Genomic DNA, 26885 nt, shown 5'->3' with positions numbered 1-26885 from the left:
GGTAGTTACCACACAGGTAATGTATTGCAGAGATTCTGCTGACGGTATAATGATGAGAGAAGTGTTCAATGTCAAGGATGATGCCAAGGTTATGTGCAGTGTCAGTAATGTGGAGTGAATCAGAGAGATGATGTCCCACTGCTTTAGGCTTTTCCTGTTCAAGAGGAGCTGTTATGTTCAAGGTATATAATGGCAGGAAATCAAAAGCTAGTTTGTGTGGTCAAGGCAAGTGGAGTGAAGGGTGATAGAAAACTTACGGATGTCTGCTATGCAAACTGTATTGATTTGTAGTTTAAACTGGTAGAATGTTACAGAAAGAAGGGGAATTGTTGCTCTGCAGCTTATTGTATGTATTATGGTAACTACCATTGTGAGGAGTGCCATTTGATTTAGCTGAATATTGACAGACTGAATATCAACAGTATTTAGGATATTACATCTAACTTTAGCAGATGGGGAAGTTGCAGTAGGAAGTAACCTTTAGCAACAGTATATTAATATTCTTTCTTAAGATCCAGAAGTTCTTTAAACTAATGCTTCAGTTTGCTTCTACCATGCTTTAATTTGTTGCTTACTATATACTTGCTTACTGGGTAATGTATGTTCAAAGCAGACAGCTCTTTACGTATCTGCTTTCTGTCTGCTTGCTTCTCTGCAGATATCTTTCCATCTGACTGCGTGCCTGCTGTATACATCGTTAAACACCTACTTCTGTCTGTTTAGAGATGAAGATGAAAAGTAGCCTTTTTAACTGGTAGCTGTTTCATTAGTCCAAACCCCAGTCTACCTAGAATATTTTTCCCTCTGAGAGCTTTTCCTTTTTTTCCCCCCCTTTATTTAAGTAGTAGAGATTTTTGAAATAGTAATTAAATTTGTCATTTGACTTGACTGATGATAAAACATTAGCTCTTTTTTTCTTGACTCAGGTAATTCTCTCTGACAACTTTTTTCCCACTGTGATAGTCCAATTGATGTTACATTCATCTACTTGTAATCTGCTTGTTTGGACTGAAACAGCTTTCCTCTGAAGCATCATCAGTTGTGTTCCACTCCTGCGCTGTCACACTTCTCCTTGAAGTGCTTTGCCGTCCCATATGGGGTGTTGTCAAAAAGCAAAACTCTTCTCAGTAGAAAAATGAGATCAACAGTTCCACAAGAAAGCCCCACCACAGCTTTGGGAACTGTGCATGTGCTTTTTACTGTGGTGGGTACTGTGAAAGGAAGAACTGTAAGGGTTGTTTTTTTGCTTTTTTGGGGTTTTTTTTTTTGAACTGTTTTTTCATATATAACTCAAAATCTAACAGGAGATGGAAAATGCCGGAGACAGTCTTCTGTCTTTCAGTCCCTTGCTTGCTATTTCTTTCAGTCAGTGAAGACTTTTGAAGGCAGAAGCATCTCCAGTAAAAGGATGTAATTCTTTGTAGGTTGTTTAATGTTTGGTTTTGGCTTAATTTTACTTCTGTATAATTTTTGAAATAATGGCTTCAGTCCAGTACCTGTATGCAACTATTGCAAAAACAGTGATTGTTATTTTTCCTTTACAAGTTTAACTTTGGTAGAATTGATTGTGGCATTTGTAATTCAGTTGGCTAAAGTTGGAATAGCACAGGTTGAGATAACTTCTACAGATTCTCCAAGGGAATGAATTCTGTGGTTTTAGAGAAAAACGTGTTAAAGTTCAGTCAATTGTTTAACATATGCTGAAGGGCTGTTAACGTAAACTGTTAACAGTTATAAATGTTAGCATAAACTGAATTCTGTGTTTGTGGGTACTGAATGTTTTAACATATATCTAAAAGCATCCAAATCCCTTCTACCAGAGAGCAAGCAGCTACATTTTGTACAGACTACGCTGTTTCTGATGACTTGCTGGCAAAAAGGGCAGTCTAGGTTTGTATTCAGTGAGTATTCGGCTGTAATGACTGATTCACTTGCTACTAGCAGTGAAGGTCTTCCCTTTATCAGGCTTCTCTTAAAATTATTTTCTTCTTGGTAGTAGTGGGTGACCGTGCTAGTGGGAGCTGCTTCTGGGTTCCTTGAGGAGCTTTTTCTTATCTGCCACATTAGATCTATTAGATTCCCGTGGATTTGTCGAAGACTTCCTGAGCTGCATCAGACAGTAGAAGGAAACTTCTGCCCTTTCACTGCACCTTCTCTCTGCCGTGTTTCAGTTTGACAGATCTTAGTGCTGGGACGCTGGTGTCCTGATGAATGTATCTGTCACTCTCAACCAAATAAATACATTTCTTTTATCTCAGGAAGTGCTTGAGGTTACGAGCACAGGTGCAATGCCAGTGCTGTGTTTTTTGCATTAAGCTGCTGAAGTGAACTGTGCAGCCCCAGCTTATACCAGCCAAAAAAAGCTGTTGCTACAGCTTATTCTCACCTTTGTTCCTTTGTCTTCCTTGCTTCTTCTGTAATTAAAATCAGCTGTGAAGGAGAAAGCTGGCTTTCTATTACATTAGAACTTTTACTTTAAAACAACAAAATAAATGCACTTCTCTCAATACTGCAACTATTCCAGGAGAAGGTGCTGGCTGGAAAGAGTTAAAGGTGTTTTCCCAGATAGATGTGGAAGTACCTATTGTTGTGGATCTGATAGGGTTTTTCTGTTAAAATTAAGGACTAAGTGGTAGATAAGTGCATCAAAAGCCTTATCAGGATTACTGTAAAGGTTCCTTGTACACCTTTGCAATCTGGTGTTCCTCAGCCTTTGCAATCTAGTGTTTCTCAAAGGCTTTGCCTAGAAAGGGGCCTGTTGTAGGAGGTACTTCATTATTGAAATCAGGATGCTACTAACTTAAACAGAAAGTGGACAGAAATGTATTTAGTCTTAAAATAAAATGTAATTTTAATGACCAGAGGAGAAATTGGGCAAATTTTGTGAAGTAAATCAGATTTAAACTCAGGTGAATTATCTTAATATACACTTAATATAAAGTTGTTTTTTCCACTGGTTTAGGTGATCAGCCCAGGCAACGCACCAGCATTAGCTCATATTCACTGATTAGTGGGATCTGCTTGTGCTTTTGGACATTGAAGTCTGCCTGTTTTTCTTTGGTATTATTGGGGTGCCTGTGAGGCATTGTCCATCTCTGCTTGTGCTGTGTGCTTCGTGCTGCCTGTTCTCAGCCCTTACAGACAGGCTGGCAGCAAATCAGTGGTCAGAAGCACAGCTTCCTGCGGTGGCCGCTTCACTGCTGTGGCCCACTTCCCTCCTTGGTGAGGCCTCGAGGTGAGAACTCTATTCTTACTGGCCTCTGAGTTCCCTTGGGCCCTATCTTTGTTAGCTGGTGATAGAGAGACTTTCTTTACAGTTGCTTTCCTGATTATGAGAGTTAAGACAGAAAAATCAGAGGTAAAACATTTGTGATTTTGCCTTTCCCTCAGGAACCCTGGGGAGCTACCTCTCTTGGATCTGCGGGGAAAGAATTCTGGGTGCTCAGTTATTCCAAATGTCAACAGCCTTGAAATGAGAAGTAGCTGTTAAGATTGGGCTGTGTGTGCTATAGCGAGAGGAATCCTCCTTGACAGCAGAAGGACCTTCGATGGGGAGGTGTTGGCTGGGCAGTGCAGGTTTGGTTGCTTTAAGCGTGGTGAGTCTCAGTGCTGTCAGTCATCAGCTTGTGAGTCCCAGCACAAGACATGTGTGTGCTGCTGCAGTGTTGGCCGTGTGGCGGGGCTCTGAGTGCAGTGGTTACTAAATCCTTAACAGGGGAGTTAAGAGCCTGGAGAACTGCAGCAGGCTGTGGTAGCCAGCCCATCGGTCCTTCTGCAGTTTGCTTGCTGGTGAAACTTGTGGCACCTGCCTCTCAGCTGGACAGTATCCTGACTGTGGTGGTCTGTTTTCTCTCTTCCCTCCTCTTTCCCTCTGTGCCAGATATAGATAGAGGATAACCTCACTTTTTTTCCCAGTGTACTCTAAGAGCTCCCTGTGAGCCAAAAAAGTAGTTATATCCAAGAATACTTGTATTGGAGCTTTTTCAAAGGCGTGGATCTTCTCCAGGTAGGCAGTATAGGTTTGCTATTTTATGCAGCCGTCTGAAGCGCTTGGTCTAATGTAAGGTGTTGCTGTGCCAAAGCTGCAGCAGCGCAGCATAGGCTCTGCCTGCTGGATTGCTGTGTCCAGCTTGGTCCTGCGGTGCAGAGATGCTGTGCAGTTGAATAAGAAATGATGGAAACTGTGCGGAGAGCAGTTTTTGCTAGTGTTGGGCCAATTGCAGTTTTCAAAAGATAAGAGGACTGTTGCAGTGATGAGATGAGTTTGCAGGGTGGCTGGGTCATTATATTGAAAAATTGCTTGCTGTGGAAGATATGTTAGGTTGGGCCTGGCTTTCGCCAACCAAATTGCACAGGCTTACTGAGATGTCTGTTTTAGTGCTAATTCTAGTGCTCGGTAGTGTTGGGCTGCATAGACCTTCATCCCCTTTTCTGAAAGGTGTTCTGGCACATCATCCATGGAAGGTATATTTTGTGAGTTTTTAACTATACTTGCTGTTGAGTCTTCTGTTGCATCTAGTGGAGGTTCACTGCTTTTTGAAAAAAATTCTTTTGCTTCTGTAGGCACAGGGATTGTCTCTTTATAAACTTGATTTTTTTAATTATCATTATTTGGGGAGGGAAGTATGATGTAATTGAGAAAGGAATGCAGCTTTTCAGTAACATGGCAGAAAGGTTGTAGTTTTATGTGGTAATCAGGAAATGATCCTGTGGCTTGTGGAAGGAGCTTGGAGACTTGTCTTGTGATGGGTTATAGTGCCTACAAAGACTTGGCAGAGGTGTCTTTCCCTACTCTCTGCCTTTGTATTTCAGACAGATGGCTTTGTGACAGAGGCTGACTGGGGAACTAAGATTCAAAAGAGCTGCTGCGTGTGAACCAAGTTAGGAAAGGAGTCCTGGGCAGTATGTGAGGACACGTATCTCTTTCCAGATTAATTCTGGTGACGGATTCATGAGTTTTGTCTTGATATGAGTGTCTTGTGCTATAAAGCTGTATTCTCCTTGTCTTCACTGGTAGTAAACCAGTTTTACAGAGATGCTGTATTTTGATCCGTTCTTGTTTTGTGCAGCTTCAATAATTTTCAGTCTCTTCCAAATGTCCTGTAGTCTGGTACCTCCAACTAGGAAGTGAAAAGTTTCCTTATGAAGTTCTTTTGAAGATTTGTAAGCAAAACTGAAAAATGATTAGTTAATCTGGTATTAATCAACCTATACGAAAGCAGAGTAGGTTATGATTTTAAAGTAGGCCAATTAGCCTTTAAATTATAGTTAACTTTTTCAAAGGAAAAATGAACTGATGAGACCCTGTATTTAAAACCTTCCAACACTTCATTTCAGGTACTTTGATAGTTTTTATGAAAAAGGTCAGAAAAACTTTTATTTCTGACCATTTATTCTCTGTGCTTCATTCACTGTTGAAGGAACATAAAATAGCTGAGTTTGAAAGCACTAGCTGAAAATGCAGAACTTCTCTTGCTATGCAACTTTTTCCCCCTCTTCTTAGTTTAATAGCACATATATATTTATATGGCTTCTTGATGTGTTTGAGAGAAAACCACTCGAATTTTGATGTTTCCAACCTAGAATACATATAGATTTCTCTAGGTTTGTGTTAAATTCATGTTTTATTTTGCAGGTTTGTTTTAATGTGGAAGTGGATCTCAGAGCTTAATGCAAAAAAAACAAACAAAGGTATGTGGAATTTTTTTTCCCAGATTGCTTGAATCCATTAACACATACTGCTAAGCCATCGGAAAAGCAGTCAGTGAAAAAATGAATTGTATTGCAGCTTGAATCTTGATTGCTGAAATTTAGGTATGCAGTGCTGTGATACCAAAAGAGGAACACCCTTCCTCTTCCCCCGGTAGCTAAACTTATGACAACAGTTATGGTTGTTCTTATTCTGTTGTAGTCAAAAACTGTTGTAGTCAAAAAGTTATTGTGGCGTTCTGTTAGCTGACAAGAACCAGAATTATGAGTACTTAAGATGGATTTCATTCTCTACATATTATCTGCCTGGTTTCTAAGTATTGAAAACGTACTTTGCATTGTGAAAGGAGTGTGTTAAACTTCCACTTATTTTATTAATAAATAACCATGTGGGAAATCTGGCCAGCTACCAGAATGGTATTTCAATTTCTTAATTAAGAAATTCTTTTTTTTTTCCCTGTCCTGTTCTTAGGAAGAAACTCTTTGTGGAGTTATTTGTAAACAAAAGTATAGGAAAATCTACTGTCGAATCTGGATGTCCATTTGCAATTGCAGACTGTCAGTTTAGGAGCTTAAGCATTTCTTGGCATGCTCCTCTTACCCCCTCTAATTTTTTGGGACAAAAGATTTAGTTAAACACGGATTTTGTTTCTTTTCACATTACTTCATGTTTTACAACAGTAATACTTTGATTAATTAATTTATTCCCTATTAAGTTACATTAAATACACCTAAGAGCAGTTTGCTTTTCTGTTTTAGCTTGATTCCTTCTCAGGTATCTTTAGGTAAGATCCCAGATCCAGTAAATTCTCATTATGATGGAGATGGGTCTTGATAGTTGGACATGGGGGCTTTAGCAAGTGAGGTCTGGATTCCCAAGTTTTCTCCTTGCTGCTGACTTATATACCATCTTAAATTCAGCTCAATATTTTGAACAGGTGAGAGGGAGGTCCTAGTGTGTACACAACAAGAGGACAGAAAAAATGGAAACAGTGTAGCGATGTTTGATTGGTACTGCTGCTGCTTGGAGGAGATCTTGAGGCTCTGATAGAAATAGGCAAACCACCTGTACTTGGCTATGTCTTCTGTCTCCACTCATGAGTGACTGCAGCATCTTGTAGACTTCTGACCAATGAATTCAAATTGCACAACTTGATGCAGATTTGGCCTTTCGTGTAAGCTTATGTCACCTAAAGCAGTAGTTGAAAATGTGGTGTAATGATTCACTCAAACATCTTGTGCTCTTGACAGGAATTTAGTTCCTGATGATGGAAAGTGCCTTCTATACAGGTTTTCTTTGGGAGTAATGAATTTGGGTTTTTGCTTTCTAATTGCAAATAGTAAGATATCTTGACTTTAGGGAAATCAAATAACTTATTGCCAGTTAAATATACACAAGTAAGAAACTATTTAACAACAATGAATGTATTTTATTAAGATAAATGTCGTCTTTGTTGATCAGAACCAGTTTGCTGTTGATGATCAGTGGATGCCACTGAATGTCATTTATTACTCTAGAGTTGTAAAGTAAGTGAGTAAAAGTAGAGTGTTAATTTGAGGAAGTCTTGTAGTAATTGGGAAATACAGCATGCTTTAGGAGGTCTCTACATCAGCAGGAGGTACAATCTTAGAATATGTGATACTACTGAAACACATACAGCAAATGATTGTCAGCCAAAGAAAGTAAAAAGCATAATAAATTGCTGCATACCTCTCAGAACATGCTGAAGAGAGAAAAGATACTACTTTTTTTTCGTTGTAATGGGAAGTGTGGTCAGAATTTTTCCCAAAGTTGGAGAGTGTGTCATGTTCTAAGATACATTTCCATAAAATTGAGTTAAACTGTTCTAATGTCTTCTATTAAAAAAAAAAAAAAAAAGGTTGCACTGCAGATGTGTGGCAGTGCTGTGCACATTCTCAGCTCTGATCTTTAGGATGCCATCCCAGGAATAGCAGGCACTGCTGACTAACAGCATACAGCTGATGAATTTGAGAAATATTTCTGTCAAAAATAGTCAGATGAACCTGATTTCTAAAGCCCTTCCTAGTCTGGTTGTGATCTCTACATGCTGAGTTTTGAAATACAGTGAGAGTAAGCCTATGTGACTGTGCAGTTGTAATCACTGGAGATTTGCATAGGGTTATGACAAACATAATTAGTCAGTTTGCTGATCCCTACTGTATTTGTAGTGGAAGAAAGAGTTCTTCAGCTACTGCTCACAAAAGATGTCTGAACAAAAACACCTAATTGTAGGGAAACTTTTTCTTTTAAACTGAAAGTCAGTTTTGGATTTGACTACTGAAAATACGTAGGTCTGCTTGGATTAGTTTGAAGTCTTAGTACGCCTTCAGTCACTCACCTGATGGCTGGGGAACGTTTTTAGTTCTGTGGGATCTACACGTGGAGTCACTACATTTGCATACGGAATCTCACCACCACTTGGTGGCACTACTTGGCTTCAGAAGGACTTTTTTCTGAACAGATGAACGCCTTGGTTCCACAGAGCTCCAATTTGAAGAGGAGCAGCCTTGTTTTAAATTTTCTAGAAGTTCTGATGCACTTCAGAAGTGAAGAGGCTTCTTATTTAACCTACTGAAAGGATTTGCTTTTGTATGTCCCTGTGGAAAATCTAGCTATCATATATATGTATTTTAAGATAATTTCTCATGATAATAGTATTCTCAGAAGATGTATTATTTAATGTTCCTCAGCCGAATTATTATCATAGCATTTACTTGTAGTGTTCTACTTAGATTGAATAGTATGCTTCAAGTGATTTTAAAAGATAACATTAGTTTCATGGTAGCGTTCTTCATAATTATCTGTAATTTGTTATCTGTTGCAGGCAAATAAGGGAATGACAAAACTTCTTTCTTGCCTTGAAAAAAATTTTCTCTGCACTGTTACATTTATTTGTTGATTAAAAACATTAGGAAAGAATTCCCCCATTTGATGAGTTCATGGCCCTTACTCTTAGTTCCTGCCTGTCAGTTGTGCCAGTTCAGCTGTAAGGGTGCCAAGCTGTTAAACTAGGTAAGGAAATCGTTAATAAACTGACAGAAGGGATGTGGAGGAAGGCAGGAGTCATTTAAATTGGCTAAGAAAGGCATAATTCCAATATGTAACCAAGTAATGCAAGCTGAAATCTTCTGCAATGACAGCAAAGCTTTTCTTTTGTGTTTTTTTTTCCCTTTACAAGAACTCTAGCAGTGGTGCTAGAGCCCATAAGAATGCATGTACTTTCTTAAGCATGTTCTCTATGTGAAATTCTTCACTCGCTGTGACTATAGTCATAACTGATGGAACTAGTTTTCATGATGGAGAAATACTTTCCTTACATTGTCTGGAAAGCTGACACTGAGAATCCAGCTTCCTTAGGCCCCTCTGTGGTATGACAGAAAGGAATCTAAGCAAATTGTGAGCTGGAAGAAGGGTTCATCCTGTGAAAAAGTAATAATCGTGGCAAATTCTAAGTAATAGAACTGTTAATAAAAGATGAGATAGAACTAGGAAAATGCATGTTTATAAATTTGAGAATAATGAGATTATTTAGTGAAAGAACTCTGGAAAACAGCAACACTGGAAGAGAGGGCTATCAGAGTACAGTTCTCATTACCTCATCTGTGTCCGTCTCGGAAAAATCCGTGGTTTGACTGTAGAAGGGCAGTGTCACTTCAAGCTTGTTCGTACTTGTGAAAATACAATCTAGACAAAGATGCAGGGATGTGAGGACTTCAGTACTTGACTGTCCTGTATGGATAGCGCTGTCAAGTGCTGTGGGGATTTATGGAAGCCTGTGGGGCTTCCTCCGTTCGAGGTTTCCATTGAAGATTCAAAGGCTTGGTTCTGTACAGGCTAGGCATCTTTTGGCAGTATCCAGTTCACTTTGAAAAGTCTTTGCCAATGAGATCATCTTAAATGGCTGCAGTAGCTCTTAAAGCTAGAAGAATATTTTTGAAAGTTCTACATCTGATTCTTTTGACACTTAAATTGTATTTTCATTTATTTTATTGATTTTGGTATTGGATTTTAGTGTGACGTACTCCTTTGCGACAAATTGGTATATTTTCCCAAGCAAATCAATATTGGAGAAGTAAGATTAAGAATGGTTGGTGGCAGTAACAGCATTCAATTCTATCATTTCTGAATTGTAAGACAGTCTTGCTTTGGTTGTGAACTGTTGTCTTGCAGATGTGAGATGTTTCAGTATCACTCTTACACATTCTAGACCAAAAATCATGTTTATAAAACTCTGGTATTTTTTCTAACTATCGGACACATGGCTTTCAAAGAAGCTGTTTTGTTAGCTACAAATTTCCAGCTAACTTTTAGAAAATAAGTGTGCTTCAAGTTTGATGTTCCTGAGATGTTACTGGAAGGACGGACTTTTTTTTGTAAGTTGATAGACCAGTAGAAATGCTGTCTTGCTTTTCCTGGAAGATCTGAACTTAATCGTTTGTTTAGACAGAAAGAAAGTCTTTAGGTTTAAATTCTAAAGATTTTGTAGACTTGATGTCTTTTTGTTGCTTAGAGAATTCTGAGTCCTAAAACTTCAAATTAGTAAATAAAATACTTTTGAGAAATGATTTCTTACTTTCCAATATTCTGCATTGGAAATGCTTTGGATTTGTTTTTTGTTTGTTTGTTTTTGAAATACAGGTAAAGTTTTGGTAAAGTTGTGTTGCTGGTGGCTACTAATGGTGAATTTTCCATTGCTGAGCAATGACAGTTGCATTTATTTTTTCTTTTTTTCCTCCCCTAATTGTGTTGATCTTCTGCTAGCTTGTGTAATTATAGAAGACTCCTATGTAAGTTTCTCTTTGGTCAGCTTTTCATAAAGAAATAGGACAACTTGGTGAAAATTTTCAAATTTGGTTTACTTACTTCTTGCTGCCTTTTTAAGGAATTGGGAGCAATCTTTGCAGTTTTAAAATTAAAAAAAAAATAAAAATTAAAATTAAAACAATAAAAATTAAACTTAAATTAAATTATTTAAATTTAATTTAAAACAATATTAAATATAAACAATATTAAATATAAACAATATTAAATTTAAATTAAAACAATAAAAAAATTAAATATAAAAATTAAACATTTGTAGTATTGTAGTCATTGGGATCCCTGTCCATTGCAGTAACTTCTGGATTTTTCATAGTGTTGCATCAGTGAATTTTCTTACTGTTTTGAAAATCACTCTTAATATGGGAACCCAACTAGTTATGGGGCCTTTCCAATGTTTGGGCTTTCACATAGCCAGCTGCACATCAAAATTTGTGTAGTTTTCAATGGAGCTGCTCAGGCTGTAGTTATGTTACTGACCGTACAGCTGTGTGTAGAGGTGTGAGAGGCAGTACTGGTGGTGCTGGGCAGTGCATGCTAAGCAAGCTCTCTGTTCACTGCAGGAGTTAAAAATTCCCAGAAATGTTCAAATGAATTTGTTTATTTCAAAGCTCAGTGAGGCAGTTTATGAGTTAGTAGTCTGTGCTGTGGAGAACTGAATGTGTTTTCAACGGCTGAATCTGCAAACAAGCTTGGCGAAGGCAAAGTGAATCACTGGTTTGTTCTGTGGTCGTCAGGCTTTGTGGTTCTGTTTTCATCTGGGTGGTGGATCAGGAGAGATTTTAAGAATGGATGGAGGAAAACTATTAGTAGGTATTCTTTTCTGATGTTTAAAATACCATAATTTCATCATCTTAGAGTATTATTACTGCTAGATAGCACCCCATACTCAGTAGGTGTGAAGTGTGTGCACTGTTATATGGAAGAGGCTAAAGCATTGTGAAGTATTGTCCAGATGCCCTCCAAATAAGATGATTTTTTTCTTCATAAAGTTGTGATGAGGTTATGCTTATACACTTGGCTATTTGGGAAACAAGGTTTTTGGCTTTCTCATCCCCTCCTGTTGATTTATACAACTTATACAATTAGCATTTGTACAATTTCTTCCTGTTCTGCATGAGTCTTCATTTTCCAGGTGTTACAAACATTTCACTTTCAATGGAAGCTCAGTACTTGTCAGTGGGCCATGATCAACTTAGTAAAGGAATAGGCTGCATAGTGAGGGAAAACAGGGATCCTCTCTGCCTTAACCTGGTGCCATGGTGTGCTTAAAGTTCTTTAGTCAGCTGTTTGGAAATCTGTGGCTTTGGTTCCATCAGTTGTCATTCCAGAAAGATTTATTTCAGCAGTGCTTCTGGATAAAAGTGATGACATCTGTTGTTTTTTTCTGTTTTAATAACAAAGTCTTGAAGGAATAACAAATGTTAATGGAATCAGTAGAAGCCTGCAACACCTTTACTATCTCTTGAATATTTGAATAATCTCAAGTACCTTGGTTATTCATGGATGTGGCTTAAAGATCTGGAGTTACGACTAGTTACTTGGTGCAGGACAAGTTCAGTTTTGCCTTTGTTGTAGCACTGTATAAATAGTGTGTTTGTTCAGTTAATTTAGCGAGTAAATCCAACCCATTTGGGAGATGACTCTTCAGTCACTATGATACTTAATAGTGACTCTGTGCTTTTAGCTCACTGGTTTATATTTATGAATTTGGTGAGAAACTTGGTATCAAAACACAGAGGCGCTTAATGCTTTTCTCAGTCTCAGCCATGTTTTTCCGACTTAACTTTTCACCTGCAGTATCCTTTCCAGTCTGTTGTAAATGCTTGTAAAACAGCGTTGTTGTAACAGAAATGGAGAAAGCTCTAGCTGTATCTGCTCGTAGACAACATCGGAATGCGCTTAGCATTGCAGTGTAAGCTTTAATGAACTAGTCTTGTGGAAGGCACTGCAATTTGGTGTGTGACACTGCTATGTAGTTAGGGTTGTCATTATGAAATAGGAGCTTGGAAATGTCATAAACCTACTTGTAATAAATACAATTAATAATGTACATAGAACAATGGAATTAAGTAGATTCCTATCAAAAAGAATTCTTAATGAACAGAAAGTGGACAGCATAGGTTTGATGACAGGAAGGTTGCATCTAATCTGAATTACTGAGTGACCTGGGAAGCTTGCTGAGAGGGATTACCGAATAATTATGTTAATATGCAATTATCACCTCATTTCTTCTGCAGTAACCTCAAGATGTAGTGTAGTCAGGGTGCTATAGCAAGTGCTGATAGTTTGCAAAAATACTGATGTTCGAGATTTTTGTGACTACAAGATTAGCTTAAGGCATTTAAATGATGATCTGTCAGCTTGAAGACAGATCTGACCTTACACTCTTTTAATGCTTACAGTATCTGGCCACAGGCATTCATATCTGCAGAACTAATTATGATTTGAAACTGATATTTTATGAGTAAAAATAGTATTTAGAAAGCAAAAATGTATATTTAAAAGTACTTAATTAAATCAGTTGGAATTGGGCTTAGTTGGCTAAATAATTGGTCATTTTCTACTTTTGAAAATGAAATAATGCCACTGTAATAAACAGTAGGTCACCTGAGTCAGGAACAACACTGTTAACCATGCTTCATTCGTTCTAAGTTTACCTAAAATGATTGAATAGAATTTTGAAGTTTCCAAGGTATGAGCCTAGAATTGTGGTTTTTGTGTAGGCTTTCTGTGCTCTGCTGTTTTGCACGCATCTTCTGTGTGAATGTTTCTAAATAAAAAATTAACTGCTTTGCCCTGGTAGTGGATGTGGCAAGCACTATTTGCAATATTAAATCTGAAGTTTAATCTCAGTGTTTACGTTTCAAGTACTCTAAGGATTAATTACCATATATTTTGACAGAACTGGTACAATGTGTGTTTTGAATGTGGTGTAGAAAGCTATAAAACTATATGGAAATATACAAAGATTGTTGTGTACACTTTGTTAAATCTTTGTTGTTTCAATGATTGATTTTCTGTTTTTTCCAAGCAGTTCAGGATTATGTAGCATTTCAGTCTGGATATTGTGCTTCCTCAGTGGCACAAGTGAAATAATAGCAATGTTCTTCTCAAAAGTAATGGCATTGTGTGGCATCGTTGTTATTGAGCAGATTCCTACATGTACAGTACTGCATTTTGGCTCCCTATTATCACAATACTCACAAATCTAAGAACATCTTTTATGTTTTTTTTTTAAATACACTGTTAAAAATGCTAACTCCCTTGTTGTTGTCCTGCACACCTAATAGTGAATTGTACCACCCCAATAGCTGGAAAAATGTGATAATTAGCAGAAAATTATTAAAATGTAACAGCAATATTATTGATATGATAAGCAGCTAAGGCTTAATTCAAAGCCTGAAATCTGTAGGGACTGCTGTATTACCATGGATGTCTTCTAATCAGATCCATATGGAATAGTTCACAATCTCCATAAATACACAGTACAGAAGGGAGTCTCTTTTGAGATTGCACGATGTGATGTTTTGGATGTTGTTCATGATAGTCCTGAAGATTGAGGTGGTTGTATTGTGCCCTCTCCTCCTTGTTTTAACTCAGGTTTTAACAATATTGCACACAGTTTTTGTGTATGGAGCAACATGATTTTTCCTTCACCCTGTAAACCTGTGAAAAGTTTTCAGGAGCCATTTGATAATGAGGGCTGCAATCTCCGTGTTCTCAGACAGCCTCCCTGCTGTTTGGGGGGTACCAGTGGGGTTGCTTTAAATGGGAAGCGTCTGTTCTTCCTCTGAACCCCTAACACCACAACAGATGGGTGGAACTTGGAACGTGGAAGGTTTTACCTCAGAGGTGGTAACAGCGAAGCCACTCATTAACACTGAATTTACCACTTTGTTAGCAACATTGCTTCCTGTTGAGAAAAGCTAATGTAGGCTCTGAAATTGACTGAGCATGCACTTGTCTACATCTGCAGTAACAAAATGAAGAAAATGCACGACTTTTAGGAAAAGCTAACTTGCTGGATTTCTTCTAAACTTTCTTGGAACGTTTTAGAGTCTGCTGTTAATTATTAAATGGAGCTTATGCTTCCACTTACAAAATCATTTGAGCAGCCCTGTGTCTTTGGAGCTTTCCCCTCTTTAATTTGATTTTTTTTTACACTACTGATTTTGTAGTGCATGTTTGTAGTACCCTTCTCTAACTTGTGTTTATGTTGTAAAGACTCCTGCTGCGTAGTGCGTTATCACCATTTAAGGATGATACTGTAAATATGGTGTTATTGGAAGTTCGTGTTGTCTAGAGACTGGCTCATCTGAAAAGAGCAAAGAAACTCAGAAATTACAAAATGAAGACACATATCTGGAGCATCTAGTTGAACATTAGGATATTCAAGTAGCCTAATAAATAGAATCATTTCATGTGCACTGGGCATTTGTTACTGAGCTGATGTGAGTGCAGCAGCATTGCTAAATTGAGTAGATCACTAACTGGATAGCAGAGAAAACACTTTTTGAACATCTTCCTGTAAAAAGTTTTTTTCATTTTATTTGCACTCCCTATATGGTTTATTTTTCTTCAAAATGGTTAAGAAAAAAATGCAGTATACTGAGGTTTATTATTTATAAACTTTAAGGAGATTAGATTACTTTGTCAGTTTACTGATTTGAAGAGCACAGAATTTCATGAGGCTCTGGCTAGCTTTGAATTACATGGCTGGCTATCATAATGTTGAATTGGAAGAACTAATAGTTCTGAATTAATTTTGGTGTGTGATGTATGAAGATGAAATTGGTGCCCTTTAAACAGCTTATTTTGTATCCTTAGGAAAAAAGGATGTCAAGCGTGGTCTTCCTTGATTTTGATGAAGGACCACTGCAAGGAGCCATGGACATTTGTCGTGAGTTATAACACCGTAATTTGAAGAGTCTAGGTAATGACTCCATTCAATAGGATTCTTTATTCAAAATGTTGATTAATGTCTGAAATTAAGCATGCGATGGCAGACACAAATCCCCTAAAATATGAAAGTACAATTCAAGGGTAAAAATGTGTTTTCTGTAAAACAGCTAAGTGTTTCCATCTCCGAGGTGGATGTTGTAATGCCTTACACTTACTGTGTTCTCAAGACCCATATGTAGGAAACTTCTTTGTGCTCAGTAAGCATTGGGTAGATTGTGTGTAAATGAATGTTGCTTATGGAAAGGCGTGCTTAACACACGTGAAGAATTAATTTGTAATATTCTCTGTCATACACTGAATTCGACATGGTGATTTCGTTAGGTAGATAAATCCTAACTAAATATTTTTTTAACTGATTATTTTTTTCCACCTTTAAGAAAATCTGTTTTATTTGATTACCATTTTAAATGGGCTCGGAACATCAGCAGGATCTGTTTTGTGTATTTGTCTGAAAGCAAGGAGAGTGCTTTTTTAAGAACATAATGGGAAAACATTTCATTTCTCCAGTGAATTTGATCCTTTGCTATGTTTGCAGCAGCAATTATATGTCCAAAATTGGCCTAGTTGGATGTATTCTCTATTAATACCCAAGTAAAAGCACTACAAGCTCCTGCGTATCATTATGTCAACTGTATACAAGTGCTTTGAAAGAAGCGATACCTTGAGATATACAAAAATTATGTTGGTTTATTTCTTAGGTCTCAAAGGGAATTACATTTTAAAAAGTAATATAAAAATCACTGAAATGACTGTAGTGGCTGTCTGGATAACCTTAACTCCTTACTTGTTTTACTTTTAGAACAGAATTAAGGATAAACAGTATGCTCAAGTGAATATACATGTAAAATGCATTTGCACAATTTTTGTCAATCATATTTTTGCATGTAAGTGTTGAAACTTTTTTTTTGGACTGAGATAATACTAGACAGTGCTGTGTCATTATTAATATAGTCTAACAAAAAAAAAAAAGGTATACAGTTTTTGGTTCCCTTATTGATTGATTTAAAACATGTCTCAAACTTGTTAGAATCTATTTTTTTCAATTCAAAACATTCTGACTACAGTGTGAAGGAGCATGGTCCTAGAGAAAATTGTAAATTAAAATTGCCATTCTTATATTTCTGTGATTCTGATTCCTTTCTTTCTTGTTTTGTTGTTTTCTGTTTGTTTGTTTTAGTATAAATGTACTTAATGGACAGACCAGCAACATGGATGATTTAGAGATGAATACTGAAGTTACTGGTGCTAAAGAAGAAGAAGAGGAAATCCTATGTGATTTTGTATCTGAGGAGGAAGGTGGCATTCCTGAATCGCAAGAGAGTGACGCATTGTTTCAGAAAAACAGTACATTGACTCTGCCTGAGGAGCTATCCAGGGACAGATCTGAAAAAGCCTTAAGTGGAGGCCAGACTTCTCTATTTATACACACTGGTGCTCCTACTGTTTCTAGTGAAAACTTTATCTTGTCTAGAGGAACTGCTGTTAATGGACCAGTTTCACACTCCACCTCAACAAAAACTTCCATTATGAATAAAGGCAGTGTTTCACTAGCCACTGGACAGCCTGTAGGTCATCATACAGATTCCTGCTCAACTTTGACGGTGGTTCATGATCTTCAGCTGCCTGCAAAGAGTACAACAGAAAATTCAAATCAGCACCAAGTTTTATTTTTGTTACCTGATGTAGCACATGCTAAGAACGTGACTCATTCCATTAAAAATTTACCTACCTCTGCTTCAGTTGGTTGTGACTCACAGAAATCAGTAGGAAATAGTGTAGACAGCACTTTAGTAGGCCAAGTAGAAGTTTGTGAGGATGACAAAAATTTACTGGTAAAAGACGATTGTGTTGATGCATTAACAGGCATTTCCTCAGGTACAGGTGGTTTCAGATCGGGATGTGAACCCAGCTGGGATCCACAAAAAGAGTTTATACAGTTTCTTATGACAAATGAAGAAACAATAGAGAAATCTCCCATTCACTGTAAAGTAGGTTTAGAAAAAAAGAGAAAAAGAAAAATGGATGTTAGTAAAATAACACGCTATACTGAAGACTGTTTTGGTGATACTACTTATATTCCTAGTAAGTCAAAACTGCTAACTGTTGACTTCTTAGAACAGAATGAGGAGCTACAAATAGTAGAACCTCAGAAATACTCGTTGAGTAAAGTAAAGCCTGAGTCCACAGATGAAGAGCTGGAAGCTGTTGATGCTATCCAGCAGCTCATTTATAGTCCCACTGGTAGCTGTGCAGAGGATGCTTCTCCTGTTCACACTAGCACTTTTCTTTCCAATACTTTAAAAAATAAATGTGAACAGAATGATTCTGAATCACCATCTACCTTCAGTACCGATGAACCATCATTTTATCCCTGTACAAAGTGCAATGTGAATTTTAGGGAGAAAAAACATCTGCATAGGCATATGATGTACCATTTAGATGGGAACAGCCATTTCCGACATCTCAATGTCCCCAGGCCCTATGCGTGTAGGGAATGTGGGAGGACATTTAGAGATCGTAATTCACTTCTTAAACACATGATCATTCACCAAGAACGAAGACAGAAACTGATGGAAGAAATCCGCGAGCTGAAAGAGCTTCAGGATGAGGGTAGGAGTGCACGGTTACAGTGCCCACAGTGTGTATTTGGTACCAATTGTCCCAAAACATTTGTGCAGCATGCAAAGACCCACGAAAAAGATAAAAGATACTATTGCTGTGAGGAATGCAATTTCATGGCTGTGACAGAAAATGAACTTGAATGCCATCGAGGGATTGCTCATGGAGCAGTAGTCAAGTGTGCTGTTATTGGTAGTGACATGTCCCAGAGGAAGTCACAGAAGAAGGCATCCATGAAAGATCCATATTTAGGATCCTCAAAGAAGTCGTCAACGTACATGTGTAAGATGTGTCCATTTACAACTTCAGCTAGAAGCATTTTAAAAAAACACATGGAATATTTGCATCCAGCGTCTTGCATTGATCCCTTTGGTAGCCATCTTAGACTAGAAAAAAGAAAAAGCAGCATAATAGAAGAATCTTTAGATTTTGGTAGCAGGACAAAACAGTTGATAAAACAATCGTCTACATTTCCAAAGAACTCAGTTTTAAAACAAGATGTAAAACGATCATTTGGCTCTACTTCACAGTCCAGTAACTTCGGAAAACTTCACAAGAGACCCTACAGGATACAGAAGGCTCGGAAAAGCGTTTCACAGTCATCTGTAAGTGTGTGCAATCTAAATTCTCCAGACAAGACCCTTTTGATTAGAAATAGCAGTGACCAGAAACTTAGGAAGTTTTCATAAAGCAGCAAAGCAGAGAGCTAGTGTCAAAGCAAGCAATAATTATTTATGTAGATCTAAATGTGAAAACTACAATGATTAAAAAATATACTGATTCTTACTGTTTACATTTAAGAGTCCATCTCTGTGAGTTCTTTACATTTATTTTCTCCATCAAGTAGCATCCATAATAATTTTTTGTCATGGATTCAGGTAATCTTAATTGCAAAGGAGCAGAAGGCTATAAAGATAATAAGCATGTAGCTGTAGTAAGAGTGGTTAAGGAGGGATGGCACTTTTACAGGAAATGGTTTGGATTGCTTTTCAGATTTTCTGCATAAAATGGCTGTTGTTGTTTTACAGAGACTTAACTCTGCTGAAAAAAAAGACAGCTATGAAACAGAGGATGAAAGTTCATGGGATAATGCTGAACTGTGTGATTACACAACGCGGTCTGTGGAGGATGAATCTTACAGTGATATTAATCAGGAGCATGTAAGCCTATTCCCTATATTCAAAGGTAAAATGGAAGATCATGAAGCTGGTGATAAATCTTCACTTAGTTATGAGCAGAATGATGGCTTTTATTTTGAGTATTATGAAGATGCTGAGAGTAGTAACTTCCTGCATGATTTGCATGATGCACAGAATTTAGAAAATGTAGGATCAGCGTTGCCAAAGCATAATTCAGTTTTCCATTGGACTGATTTGTCACTTGAAAAGAAGTCCTGCCCATACTGCCCAGCAACCTTTGAAACAGGTGTTGGATTGTCCAACCACGTCAGAGGACATCTTCACAGAGCTGGATTAAGCTATGAAGCCCGTCATGTTGTTTCACCAGAACAGATAGCAACAAGTGACAAAATGCAACATTTTAAAAGAACTGGAACAGGAACTCCTGTTAAACGTGTTAGAAAAGGTATGTGTTTTTTAAATTTGTTTAATGTTGTTGTTGTTTTTTTTAAGTTTTGGTGTAGAGGGGACAAAGTGCACTAAATTGAGCACTAAGCAAGACTTGCTTTATTTTGTTGTAAAGCCTCTCTTCGTCCTTGTGATTTGCTATTGTAATATTTAACAGTACATAATTGTCAAAATACATGAAAATTATTTTCTTTGTAGCAATTGAGAAATCTGAAACTTCCTCTGAGCACACGTGTCAGCTCTGCGGAGGCTGGTTTGATACTAAAATTGGATTGTCAAATCATGTGCGAGGACACCTGAAGAGGCTTGGCAAAACCAAGTGGGATGCACACAAGTCTCCGATCTGTGTTTTGAATGAAATGATGCAAAATGAAGAGAAGTATGAAAAAATACTAAAGGCTTTGAATAGTCGCCGTGTTATTCCCAGACCCTTTGTTGCTCAGAAATTTGCATCAAATGATGACTTTTTATCTCAGAATGTTATACCTCTCGAAGCATACCATAATGGCCTAAAGACTGAAGATATATCTGTGTCTGCATCAGAGGAAGAAGGGCTGAGTTTCCTAAATGAATGTGATGAAACAAAGGCAGTACTACATAATGAAAAAAAAAATCAGTCACTTACACTGATAGAACTTCTGAAAAATAAAAGGTTAGGAGAAGAAAGGAGTCCTGGTATTTCTTCTCAAAAGATTCATAATCAAACTGCGAGAAAGAGGTTTGTTCAGAAATGTGTTCTTCCATTAAATGAAGACAGTCCATTGATGTATCAGCCACAAAAAATGGACTTGACTATGCAGTCAGGTAAGAAGGTGTTTCTCGCTGTCTTCACAGCATTTCCAAACGAATGTTTTAATTCACAGAAAATGTAAAGTGCAGAGGATTTTATTTTGGAATTTGTTTATTTAATTCTTGTTTCATTTCCAGAGGACCTTGACTGCGAGAGGTAGTGCAAGAAATTTTTCTTGTGTGTTTTTTCTTAAGTGAATATTCAGTACTGAGGGCTTTTGGCACAGAATGTAGTACCTGTTCTGCGTATGGTTGGGCTTACAGATTCAAAGTGGGCATAAAACGAGCCTCACAAAGGAAGAAGACAGATCCTGCCGTAACCATATGTCGAAGTGTCCGGGCATATATGGTAGACTTAACAGTTCTGAGATGTTTGGGCTTGTGACCCTGTTTCTGGGCTTTAAAACTGCTGGTTTGAGAATCACATCTTTTAAATCTTGGAGGTTTGTGCAAAACAGCATTTGCTCAAACTGACAGAACTGTCGATGCCATTGTTAGCACATAGTGTTTTAAATTGATTAATCTCTCTTAACTAATTTTGATGTTTTTAGCCAAACATGCTCTTACACCATAGATTAATTATTGTTTGTTTTAAAATTGTGGCTGCTCTGAGAAACTGGTGCTTTCTTAAGGTCTGTCTGTCCTGAGTGAAGATGTGTGTTGGTGGTAGCCAGTAGAGTTCTGATAGGCAGCATCGGTCTGATAGGGACGAAGATGTTCCCTGCACTGAGACTTGTGCTGATGAGGCAATTCTGTGATCAACTTTCTAGTTACTCTGTTACTACTGCTACTTAGAAAGCAGTTTTTTTGGAGCGATGTTTTTAACCTACTTGTCACATAAGAGTTATTTCTTGTCTCGGGAAATTGTAGTAGAATTCTTTTCAGTGTGTATGCAGAGCTTGCGTTTACCTGTTTCTTGTTGGAGCACCACCTTATGGTGCTGCAAGATTCTTTAAGCTGAGGAGAAGGTTCTTAGTTTTATACTCATGACTTTTGGTTCTGTTGGTTTTCTCATCAGTACCCGGTGCAGGTTAGTAAAATTGGCAGTGCCTTGTACTTTTTTTCACCTCTATTCTTGTCTGCCCTTAAAGAAAAAAGAAGCCCAGTGTGCTCAAAAAATCTTTTAAGGGACTATTGAAAGTGTGACAATCAATTTCTTAGAGTGGCTTTCTAAAATGACAGGTGGAACAGAATTACGTTCAATGTCATGTGGATGTATGTGGTTGTTGTTAAAGAAAGGGTACTTTATACTGGAAGGTGTGTCTTCAACAGGCTTAATTATTTGAAAAACCATGCTAGAGGAGAAGCTTGCTAAAAACAGACACATTTTATTGCTGTCTGTTTAATGTTTACTGCTGAGTGCTGGATAGCAGGCAGCACCTGCTTGGTTGCGATGAACAATCAGGGTAAAATAAACATGTGCTTATATAATACTAACAGTTATGTACGGGGCCCTATAATTATCTGTGGCTGAGGTAACAGTTTGACAACTAACGATCGCACTGTGCCAGTTGAGTTGGTGAGAAAGTATTTAGCATCAAGTTGAAATCCTCAATTCTTCCTAAAATGGCAAACGTTTCTAATCCCATTTTTAGTTTTCAAAAAGCTTTGTGGTTTTTTCTTTTTTGTTGTTGTTGTTATTTGTTTTTTAAACCAACCAGACCTTCTTTAACTTACCTGAAAAAAAACTGCACATCTTCTGTGTGCTGCTGGAGAATAAGACTCCTTCCTTCCTGCAAGCAGAAGCATACTTTCTGAGTAGATTGGGCTTTTTTAATCTGTTCTAATAATCATTTATTAATAGAGAACTGGAAACAGTATCTTTAGTAAAATGAGGGGAGAACATTATGGTAAAGTTGAGCAGGGGAGAAGTAATAATGCTTTCTTTGTCTGGTAAGTGAGGGGTTCAGTATTGTTGCACTTTCACTGTTTTCCTGTGATAAAAGCATGCTCCTTTGTTGGTTATTTAGCACAGAGATTTTAGCAAAGATCTTTGAATCATTAACTTTCATTATTGGTGACGTATCTAAAGTAATGAACAGAATATGCACTGAACAAAATGTTTTGTCTAACAGATGTTCAGTTATGTGCTTTACCACCTTTCTCTCTAAGCCTTCAACAGTAGCCTAATTTAGTATTGAGCCTTTTTGTCTTATGGGTAAAACACTTAATTACCACTTTGTCAACCAGACTTTTAAAATTCTCTTTATTGGAAATGTTACAAGCTCTGAAATTTCTCAACAGTACTGTGCTATTCAAATTGCAGGATTGTGTTTGGGGAATAGAGCTTCGTGATACGGAGATCTGTAGGAATTTGTTAGCAGCCTGATGCAGAGTAGCCTAATGGGTTCAAGTTGCCTTCCTTCTGTTCTTTTCAAATAACAAGGTTTGGCTTAAAGCACTACGTGGAAAGCTAATGACGGTTAACTTCGATCCTTCTAATATACTAAACAATTGCATCTATGCAGTGAATATATTTAAAACCATCTCTATTACAGAAAACCTTTTACAACGCTTTGAGAATTTCATTTTTTGAAGAGAGAACTGGATTATAGTTTTCTTTTGAATGATAGGTATGCCTGTGAAGCTTAGAACGTGTGTGCATTGCAATACGACGTTTACAAGTGCTGTTAGCCTGTCCAACCACTTACGCGCTTATGCACGAAAGAAGAGTGCTGGACTTTTGACTGGGACAGGTATGTTTTGTTACAGATGTAAAAGCAAGTCTGTCTATGATACATTTTCCTCATCAGACTGGACAAAAGCATATGTTAATTCAAAATAATTTTGAAGCTTCCGTTGATAAAGAATTTATTTGCCATAAAACTTCAGCAACTTGTAAACACAGATATGTTGCTGTTGTCCACTCTCATGTCTGATTTTCATTCTTACTCATTTATTTTGGATCCAACACTTAAGGTATGTGTAAGCAAAACTAAGAGATGTTCACTCAAAATTCATTCTCCCACGATATCACAATTTCCAAACCAACTAGTTGACCATCTAATAAAGTCTTTATAAGTACGTCAACAATTAAAAACATTAAGAAATAATTACATTACATATAACTACTAAGAATACTGTGGCTAAAAAACGGAAGAACCAAGTAATTTTCCAACTTGTGTATCTCTACCAACATAGCACATGTAGCTGTTTTCATTTTTTGTTTGGTTTACAAACCAATCATGGAGTGATAGACAATAGAGTGAGCGTGGTACAGCACTTGGCACTGCTGTTAATGCTTTTTTTTTTTAATTAAAACACACGTTTATTGAAAATCTTCTAGTATTCTGTATTTTGACTCATTTCCAGAGACATGCAGTTTTCTTGGCTGTAGGCAGATTCCTGAGTTTACTTGGAGTATTGCTTAGATCAGTGGGATTTTGTATGGTCAGTGGCAAGTTGGGGAGCAAACATGGAATATAGTGAAGAAAACTTAGACAGATTTGAAACTATGAAGTAATTCAGAAGTGCAGCAATCAGTTGCCTGTATTGATAAGCACAGTCATTTACATAATGCTGAAAAAATATGTAATTCCATTTTTTATCTGTAGATGTGATTTGTTATGCTAGGTATATAAACAGGCTTTCTCTGTGACAGGCTGAATAACATTTAAGTGTATTTTACACACAGAGCCTGTGCATGCCAGGTCTTGTTATACATAATGATATAATAAAGAGATTTAGAATGAAAACAGTTGCACTAATATCCATTGTGTATGAGAATGATTTTAGTGATTCTGAAAGTTTTCATGTTTACACGGTAAAAAGATGGTGATAGTGGACTTCTTACACCACTGCTGTCATAGAATCATAGAACCATAGAATTGCTCAGGTTAGAAAAGACCTTGAAGATCATTGAGTCCAACCACAACCTAACCATACTACCCTTACTAACAATCCTCCGCTAAATCACGTCCCTGAGCATCACATCCAAGCAGTTTTCAAACACATCCAGGGATGTGTTTCAGCCACCCCCCTAGGGAGCCCAGTGCTTAACAACCATTTCTGTAAAGAAAGTTTTTCCTGATATCCAACCTACACTTACCCTGGTGCCAACTTAAGGCCATTTCCCCTCGTTCTGTCAGGTACTAGTCCTATGGTGAGTTATTTTGCTTCTATACCTATTGGTAAATATAACTGTATTTAAATTGCACATTAAAATCTATCAGTTATTAAATGAAGGAGACGCTGAAACAAAGAAAATAGTACACAGAGCCTAGAGAAGCTCCTTTCACCTCAGCTAAATAGGAAATGTGGGAGCAGCTTCAGAGGTTTTTTGTTGTGTTGTGTTGTGGTTGTTGGGTTTTTTGTTATTGGTGGTGTTTTTTTTTAAGGAACAGTTTGCAAGCTAATAATATAAGCAGTTGATGCCTTCTTTTTAAGAACTTAAACCTCCTGGGTCTTGTATCATCGAAACTAGAAGTTTGTTTAAAATGAAGTTAGAAAGAAAATTTAACAAAAAAAAAACAAAAACTTGCTTCTAATCTCAGAAGGTAGAGCTGATCTACGTTAATAGCCTATGCCATGCACATAAGGGCATTTCACTGAAAATGGTGGCTTAAGAGAGACTTAAGTTATAGCTATAGTATTATGCAACCAATGCACATGTGCTCATTTAGTAGTTACCATTAAAAACTTTGCACAGTTACAAAAGTTATAAAGTTTGTTCGTTGACTCTTCATTTGAGCAAGCTCAGTGTAAACCTGGTAGACCGGATAATACAATTTTAAACTTTTTTTTTTTTCCTGATACTGCACAGTACACTGGAAGTTTTGCTAGGAAGAGGACAGCTTTCCAGGATTTCACCAGCACGTATTGATTTAAAACTTTGCTGAATATTGTGCTTGGGCAGATTTCAGTTTAGCTTTTGAAAAATAGTTGTGGCTGAGAGCCACTTGTAGACATCTTCTGCTTGGCTTCAGCTTGGAACTCTTATGGAGACAATGACAATACATTTATACAGGTTTCTTCTTCAGCTTTCATGAGATGATTCTTACATCTTCTAAAGCATACAGAACTGCCATAAAAAATCTTATTAGTTGCGTATCATAGAATCACAGAATGGCCTGAGTTGAAAAGGACCTCAGACATCATCAGTTTCAACTCCCCTGCCATGGGCAGGGTCACCATATTTATCTTAGTTTCTTGCTGTCGTTAAATAAGTGTGTGCAAACACACACTAGTTCTTTTATTATTTGGTAATGGTTATGGGAGCTATCTAGGTGTTACTGTTCAGTAAAAGCAGTACAGTAAGCTGTACAAGTCACCTAAGTGAGAGCTGTCCCAGGCCTACATTACTGTATGCACCAGTCTACTCAATTTTTCAATTTGTCTGTGTATTTTCAATAGATGGTTATCATATTGCTTTTCTAGCGGATGCCCATTTTCTTCAGAATCAGCATTTTTTTCATTTGGTCAAATGTTACAAGTTCCATTTTTTTAAATGCAACTTGACATTTTTAGTTATAACTGAAATAGCTGCATGATAGTACATTTTGAGAATGGGCTCAGGAGAAAAACATTCAGAAGTGGAACTTTCTAGGCTGTTGGCTGTTCAAAATTAGTGTTCATTATTAAGCTTAATTTGTGCTTAACTACTGCATAGCAAGTGCTTCACTGAGTTCATTTTTACAGTTACTGGCTTTTGTATTAGGGGTTGCATGATGGTCTGTCTTCTCAAGAGCATGTATCAAACTGACTCTTATCAAACAGACCTGTGCAAAATCTTCTAAATGCATCCTTCCCTTCTTGGTACAGTTGTATATCCAGCTTCCTTTCTTTTCTTTTTACCAGGCTTCTCTTCTTACTTAAAATCTCCTACTTCTGTCTTGCAGCTTGGCTTTTTACATATTCTCTTTTTCTTACTCTGTCCACCTACTTAATCTCTTCTTAACAGCTGTAATTTCTGGGAGTCATCGCTCTCTTCTTTGCTCTCTGCTTCTGTAGATGGAGGATACTCTCCCAGAAGTTTGGGAGAGAACAATAATATACAAGTAAGGACTTTGTCTTGGAGCCAGCAGTATGGCTGAGGTAGTGATTTCTGTGGTCACCACCTTTCCAAATAGTTTCTAATATTGCAGTTGTAGCTTCAGGGAGTTTGCTGTATAAGTGTGTGCAACCACAGCAGGGATCAGAGATCTGCTGGATTTGCATGTCTTTATTTGATGCTGATCAGCCAGCAGAGTGGGCTGAATTTAGCATTGCATAAAATCATTCAGAGAGCCAAATTATTGGAGTATTTTATGTACATATATATATGCAAAAAAATTCTGAATTTCTTTTGCATTGTACTTTGCAATAATGATGAGACAAGGTTAAAAAAAAGATTGAATTTGACTAATTAGTGAATAAATACACAAGAGGGATGTTTTTCT

General features: G+C 37.3%; 1 protein-coding gene across 7 annotated transcripts in view; it reads left to right on the top strand.

Annotated features, from left to right (window-relative positions):
• The window catches only part of ZNF644 (zinc finger protein 644), a 74066-nt gene that overhangs the window by 38334 nt on the left and 8847 nt on the right, over positions 1-26885 (top strand). For 4 of the 7 annotated variants that reach the window (XM_048944618.1, XM_048944615.1, XM_048944616.1 and 1 more), the window contains exons 2-7: positions 5636-5691; positions 15380-15485; positions 16692-18738; positions 19162-19717; positions 19918-20523; positions 23082-23204. In XM_048944618.1, the coding sequence (XP_048800575.1) occupies positions 16723-18738; positions 19162-19717; positions 19918-20523; positions 23082-23204 (3301 nt within the window). In that variant the 5' untranslated portion in view covers positions 5636-5691; positions 15380-15485; positions 16692-16722. The remainder of the gene's footprint in view (positions 1-5635; positions 5692-15379; positions 15486-16691; positions 18739-19161; positions 19718-19917; positions 20524-23081; positions 23205-26885) is intronic. The other 3 variants (XM_048944619.1, XM_048944620.1, XM_048944622.1) reach the window with 2 other exon arrangements.

Source organism: Lagopus muta, chromosome 5 (assembly GCF_023343835.1).
Source record: "Lagopus muta isolate bLagMut1 chromosome 5, bLagMut1 primary, whole genome shotgun sequence".
Lineage (NCBI taxonomy): Eukaryota > Metazoa > Chordata > Aves > Galliformes > Phasianidae > Lagopus > Lagopus muta.
This window is presented reverse-complemented; position numbering and strand designations above follow the sequence as displayed.